Source organism: Mercurialis annua, linkage group LG2 (genome assembly GCF_937616625.2).
Source record: "Mercurialis annua linkage group LG2, ddMerAnnu1.2, whole genome shotgun sequence".
In the NCBI taxonomy this organism is placed as follows: Eukaryota; Viridiplantae; Streptophyta; class Magnoliopsida; order Malpighiales; family Euphorbiaceae; genus Mercurialis; species Mercurialis annua.
This window is the reverse complement of record NC_065571.1, coordinates 28,156,967-28,164,485: the sequence shown is the minus strand read 5'-3', so window position 1 is coordinate 28,164,485 and position 7,519 is coordinate 28,156,967. Positions and strand designations below refer to the sequence as shown.

General features: G+C 36.4%; 1 protein-coding gene across 1 annotated transcript; it reads right to left on the bottom strand.

Moving 5' to 3' along the window:
* Positions 1-2,605: 2,605 nt before the first annotated feature.
* Positions 2,606-4,165, bottom strand: LOC126668397 (uncharacterized). Its single transcript, XM_050361601.1, has 2 exons — positions 3,137-4,165; positions 2,606-3,052 (listed from the first exon to the last, which is right to left on the bottom strand). The coding sequence occupies exons 1-2, from the start codon at positions 4,163-4,165 to the stop codon at positions 2,606-2,608; spliced, it is 1,476 nt and encodes a 491-aa protein (XP_050217558.1).
* Positions 4,166-7,519: the final 3,354 nt, after the last annotated feature.

Here is a 7,519-nt window from a genome sequence, read left to right as displayed (position 1 = left end):
CCAAGCGTTTCACATTTTTAGCAATTTCAGCCAAACGTTTAAAACGTTACGAAAAAAATCCAAACATTTCACCTTTTTAGCAATTTAAGTCAAACGTTTACAAACGGTACGAAACTAATCCTAGCGTTTCCCATTTTTAGCGATTTCAGCCAAACGTTTAAAACGTTACGAAAAAAATCCAAACATTTCACCTTTTTAGCGATTTAAGCCAAACGTTTACAAACGTTACAAAACAAATCCAAACGTTTCACCTTTTTAGCGATTTAAGCCAAACGTTTACCAATGTTACGAAACAAATCCAAACGTTTCACTTTTTTAGCGATTTAAGCCAAACGTTTACAAACGTTACGAAATAAATCCAAGCGTTTCACCTTTTTAAAAATTTATGTTGGCGCAGCGAGACGCACGGGTCTGTATCGTATATTTCAATTCAAAATCATAATTCCAACAATCCGGATCCTAAAGTTGATCATATCAACAACAAATGGACCGTCGTATCATTTAGTAATTAAAGCATGCATATAGGAATCGTAAGAAGGATACCTATGTCGATTCTCTTACGATTCTTGTAGTCCAGAAAGTACGGCGACCTCAAACTCGTCCACACAAGTATACGTCCAATTGAATCCTCACCTTTAAGTAATCCGCAAGAGTTCCTCTTGCCGAGCAGCCCTAAGCTCAAACTCTCGCCGCAATTAAGTCCTTGCTCAGATGTATGAAAAACGTCGCTAAGTGTTTCCCGTGATTGATGACTACTTGAACTTCTTTAAGTACTTTCTCTCTCTACAACTCTGTAGTGAGATGTGTTTTGTGTAGTGTTGTGTAATGAAATGAGAAAAGCCAAGCTCTATTTATAAGGTAGAGCTTTGCTTATGAATGCAACACCTTGCATGCTTGGTGTCACACACCAAGCAAAGGTGTTGCCACCACATGACACCTTTCATGTGGTGACATCATATAGGTGATGTCATCATATGACATCCCATATATGACATAAGCTTATCTCATTACATCATCACCATGACATCATCATTCCATTAACTTATGATTAGTGATTTAAATACTATTAATTACACTAATTAATTACTTAAGCCTTTTAATCATAAAACTTGGTTAAAATATAATTAGGGTTCTACTAATTTTTAACTCTTATTTAACTTGGACATAGTACTATTAGGTTCCTACTAATTTATAACTCTTACTAATTAGTCCCTGATTTGTACTTGTTTTTCATTTTATATTAATTTCCGAGATAATGCTAGTATCTATATGAAATCGATCTTTCTTAACTCAATCGGTTGCACACTTTATTGTGTGTGACTAACAAGGTTCGCATCTATATGTCAACAAGAGACATAAAAAACGCCTTTTTTTATAATAAATAATTAAATCCCATTTAATCATTAATTCTCGTTGATCGAGAGTGACGTCTAGCAACATATCACGACCCCAAAATAGAGATGAAGGTTCCTACGCATTCTTTATGAAGCAATGTTCATAACTACCGTACAATTAAAATTCCCTTCATCTAAGATTCCAATCTCGACTAGTGTCACGTTTAACTCAAACAATGTTTGTCTTGATTATATGACCTCATCTCTCAGTTCTAATTCTTGATAAATATGACTCCTACTAGGAACAACTTTCTATGTAAGTCATATACACCTGCGTAGGTTTTATCATCCATTAAGAACAATTCGAGATAGCATAGAATCTTGTCTCTGTTCATCCAGAGTGATGAATCCTTTCTAGGTTAAACCCCTATCTCCATATACAACTAACTAAAGCCAACACATCCCGCGGCCCAAGCTCATGAAAGATCTAGGGTTAAAGAGTATCAAACTCTAATCACCGATATACAAGATAGTGGCACCGCAAGTCAAAGGACATATGTACAATTATGAACTAGATGACATTAAATTGACTTTTATGAATTACAATGTATAAGTCATCTAGCGTCACTTGTTCGAGTCACTCAACACCTTGAGTGTCCACATGTTTATTCTGATCCCCATCAAGTAGTATGAGACTCACTACTTCCTATAATTAGTAGCTCTTTGCTAATAAGGAGAATAAATAGAGGTGACGATCTTTCCAGGATAATGCGATGCCCTTATTCGCAGGACCCCATCGATCGTGAACGGTTATTTAGATCACTTATATAATAGAATCTGTCACTCATATTCTTAACACCTTAAGAATAGATTCTATCACAATGTGATAAGGACAATACGTAATAAATGAACACTTAGTTGATGAGACACTTAGTTCAAATATAACATACATATCTTTTCGATTAGGATTAGTTCTACAAATATACACGATCAAATGGCACTAGGGCACATACTACAAACAATCTCCCACTTGCACTAGTGCCATTGACAACTATATCTAAGCCCCATCTTCACAAGATGTAAATATTAATAACTCTAAGTCATTAAGTAATTCTATGGTAATTGTGAATCAGCTCATGGGCCATTAATATATTGTCTCCAATCTTCCTCCCAGGTACAAAAACAAATTGTGCTTTGTCAATGATATACTCCAAACAACCCTTCATTATAGCAGAGATGATTTTAGTTATACACTTATAAATCACATTACATCATAATATTGGCCTGAAATCACTCATATTCTTAGCATTCTCCACCTCAGGTATGATTGTTATAATAGTAGTGTTGATCTGCTTCAACAAACAGCCAGAATCAAAGAACTCCCTAAGTGCAGCACAGACCTCACTTCCTATTATATCCCAACTTTTCTTGAAAAATACACTGTTATATCCATCAGCTCCAGGAGCTTTATCACTCCCAATCTCAAAAATTGCCCCTATGATCTCAGAGTTTAATACAGGTTTGCACATATTAATGCTATCTTCAACAGACACCAGATTCCCATTAGATAAGATCCTGTTTTCTATACTAGCATTCCAAGCATTATTAGTGCCAAACAGACTTTTATAATACCCCACTATGCTTCTAACAATCTCATCTTGATCAGAAATAATCACTCCATTAACCTTAAGATGGCTAATCTTGTTACTTGCATTCTTCTATTTCAAAGCCTTGTGGAAGAAGTTGGTATTTAAATCACCCAACTCTATTCATTGTACTCTTGATTTTTTTCTCAAGAATACCTCTTCCCACTTGAGTAGTTTCTTAACAAGACTACCAACTGCTAACTCCTCATCTAAAAGCTCGGGATCCAAAGGATTCTTATGAATTTGACATTGAATCTCCTCCAGCAACTTCCTCACCCTCTCAACTTGTAATGAAATATCACAAAAATTGGACCTATTAAGATCTTTTAAATCATGCTTCAACATTTTAAGCTTTTGCACAATTCTAAACATAGGGTGGCTTCCTATAGGTTTACTCCAAACATTCCTTAAAATATTTAAAAACTCCTTACATTCTGTCCACATATTACAGAATCTAAAAGGCTTAGGTTGATTGACAACAAACTCATTAAATCCAATAATAATAGGAGCATGGTCAGAAATACATTGGTTGAGTATTCTGGCCTCTACATTATTGAATTTGTTCATCCACTCCTCATTCACTAATGCTCTATCCAATCTCCTCCATATTTTGCTAACAGCATCCTGATTGTTGGTCCATGTAAACAAGTTACCTGACCACTTCAATTCCAGCAAGTTAAATTCATCTATACAAGCCTGAAATTCCTCAGAGTCACCCTGGTTAACACTGTTGCCACCAATTCTCTCACTATCTCTAAGAATAGCATTTAAGTCTCCAAGAATTACCCATGCCATCTCCTGATTCAGTGTTATATTACATAGGTCCTTCCATAACTCTTTCCTTTTCAGGTGGTCATTGGCACTATAAATGAATGTGCAATTGAACTTCGTGCAATTATTCTCCACCTCACAGTGAATCATTTGATCAGTTTTACTAACACCTATTACTGACCAAATATCCATTTTTATCAGGATCCATAATCTACCCAAGGAACAACAATCATTGTTGTTGACTAACCTCCATCCATTCAGATTCATAATGTCATAAACTTTCTTGATGTTAACCTCTCGCACACTTGTTTCCACAATCGCAATTAGAGAGAGCTGATGAGTACATATGAGCTTCTTCACCTCTAATTGCGTTATGGGATCATTTAGACCCCTAATATTCCAAGCACCAATCATTTTCCCTTTTCAGGGGGAAAATTGTGCTTTCCGGGCCTCCTGTCTCCAATGACACCAACTTTTCCTACTCCCATATTTTCCACCATCACATCACTTTTTTCACCAAAAGTACTAGTTCTGGCTCCTAATGGAATCCCCATAGTTTTAGCCTGAACCACCACCTTACTCTTACCCTTGGCCTGGGCTGGAGTTTTGCTACCATAGGGATTTTTATGGTTCCCTACACTGTTGTTCTCAATACTCTTGTTCCCTGCTATAGCTCCCATAATCACCTCATCTTTCTCCTTACTACCACTTTCCATCTTCTCACCATTCTCTTTTATCACTTCCTTTTCTTTAGGGATCCAAGCTTTCTGGATATCAGTATTGTTCTTACAATAGGTCACATTATGCCCTAGCATTTTACACTTGGTACAAGCTTGGGGCTTCCATTCATAAACAACCTTCTGTGTAAATTGATCCCCATTTTCATCTTCTAGCACAATCTCTTCTGGAAATTCTCCAAATACCTCCATCTCCACTAGTACTCGGGCATAGGATAGCCTAGAGAAGTCACTTGTATACTGGTCAGTATACATTAGTCTTCCACAAAGACTTGAAATTCTCCCTAGTATTTCTTGTGACCAGAACTCCCATGGTAGCTTTGGAAGTTGAATCCACACTGGAATTTTCAATAGTTCATCAATAGTAAATTTCATCCTTCTTTGCCATTCTTTGACCACAACAGGCCTTTGATCAAAGAAAATCAGTCCATCACGAAGACCTTTAACTTTGCCATCATCACAATCAAATTGTAAAAGGAACATCTTAGGGTTAATTTGGATTACCTCACTAAGACCAATATCCCTCCATCTACTCATTAGAAATCCTTTCAATCTGAAAAATCTTGGTCCAGTACCAATTACCGAACAAACTAGTGAATACTTCCACCTTTCTTCACCTTCATTTACCTCCTTCGAGTTGAATTTAACAAATCGTTTTCCATTACTCAACGATGGTGGGTGATACTACAGCTTAGTACCATTTTCTTTTAACATATTTGAAGTAAATAGTGATCTCCAAGATTTGTTCTCATTGCCAACCTTAGGACCATCCTCAGTCTCTTTGATTTCAACAGCTACTTCTTCTTGGCAGACCCTAGTTCCATGTACCTCCGTAATCTGATTACTCTCTCCAATCTGCACAATCTGTTCCTTCGCCATTGATTATGATCTTTCATCATCTTCTAGATCCAACTTCTTCTCTATCTTTTCATTACTCCCAATTACTGCCATATTCAGATCTGAAATCGATTCATGAATCTCCTCTAACTCTTCCTCCCGTCGTTACTCATTTTTGGTTTTTATGAAAAAAAACAATATTATAATTTTTTTTCCCCGGGTCTTTTTTTTCGGGTTTCGCTTTTTCCGCATATTCCGTTGATAACAACATAATATACAAGCGAATCACGTATTATGTAAAATGATCACATTAGAAAAATTTGCAAGATAGATTGGAGGGTCACGAGCGGACCTCTTAAGTACCAATCTTCTAGACATAATTTAATCAAATGTAATTAATATCAAAATAGCGTTTATTCGTTTTGGAAAAAAATTAAGCCCTCAGAATTATAAATTACATGCCCATAATAATTCCTAAGTCCATGATTATTTATACATGTTTTCAATCGTAAAGCGTTAATACTCGATGATACAGTGGCTCTGACACCACTATTGGCGAACAGTGAGGTTGTGGACCAATATGGACTCGATCCTATCTCATAGGGTGACATCCATATGTACCTATCAAAGCACGCATCACATACGCTCTAGGTTGGAGAGCCTCACTTCGTCACTCGATCATGAGTGAGAGTTCCCTAGAATCGGATAATCGACACATTTCCATGTGTTGCATCTCCATGCACATTATCCTTTTCTTTGATACCACTGTTGGCGCAGCGAGACGCGCGGGTCCGGATCGTATATTTCAATTCAAAATCAAAATTCCAACAATCTGGATCCTAATGTTGATCATATCAACAACAAAATGGATCGTCGTATCATTTAGTAACTAAAGCACGCATATAGGAATCGTAAGAAGAATACATATGTCGATTCTCAAACGATTCTTGTAGTCCTAAAAGTACGGCGACCTCAAGCTCATCCACACGAGTATGCGTCCGATTGCTTGCCTTGAAGTAATTCGCAAGAGTTCCTCTTGCCGAGCAGCCCTAAGCTCAAACTCTCGCCGCGATTACGTCTTTGCTCGGATGTATGAAAAACGTCGCTAAGTTTTTCCCGTGATTCATGACTACTGGAACTCCTTCAAGTACTTTCTCTCTCTACAACTTTATATTGAGATGTGTGTTGTGTGGTGTTGTGTAATGAAATGAGAAAAGCCAAGCTCTATTTATAAGGTAGAGCTTTGCTTAAGAATGCAACACCTTGCATGCTAGGTGTCACACACCAAGCAAAGGTATTGCCACCACATGGCACCTTTAATGTGGTGACATCACATAGGTGACATCATATAGGTGATGTCATCATATGACATCCCATATATGACATAAGCTTATCTCATTAAATCATCACCATGACATCATCATTCCATTAACTTATGATTAGTGATTTAAGTATTATCAATTACACTAATTAATTACTTAAGCCTTTTAATAATAAAACTTGGTTAAAATATAATTAGGTTCCTACTAATTTATAACTCTTATAAATTAGTCCCTAATTAACTTGGATATAGTACTATTAGGTTCCTACTAATTTATAACTCTTACAAATTAGTCCTTAATTTGTACTTGTTATTGTATCTATATGAAATCAATCTTTCCAAACTCAATCGGTTGCAAACTCTATTGTGTTTGACTAACTAGGTTCACATCTATATGGCAACGAGAGACATAAGAAATGCCTTTCTAATAATAAATAATTAAATCCCATTTAATTATTAATTCTCGTAAATCGAGAGTGACGTCTAGCAACATATCACGACCTCTAAATAGAGATGAATGGTTCGATGCATTCTTTATGAACCAATGTTCATAATTACCGTACACTTAAAATTCCCTTCATCTAAGATTCCAATCTCGACTAGTGTCACGATTAAGTCAAACACTGTTTGTCTTGATTATATGACCTCATCTCTCAAGTCTAATTCTTGATAAATATGACATCAACTAGAAAAAACTTTCTATGCAAGTCATATACACCTGCGCAGGTTTTATCATCCATCAAGAACAATTCGAGATAGCATAGAATCTTGTCTCTGTTCATTTAGAGTGATGAATCCTTTCTAGGTTAAACCCCTATCTCCATATACAACTAATTAGAGCCAACATATCCCGCGGCCCTAGCTCATGAAAGG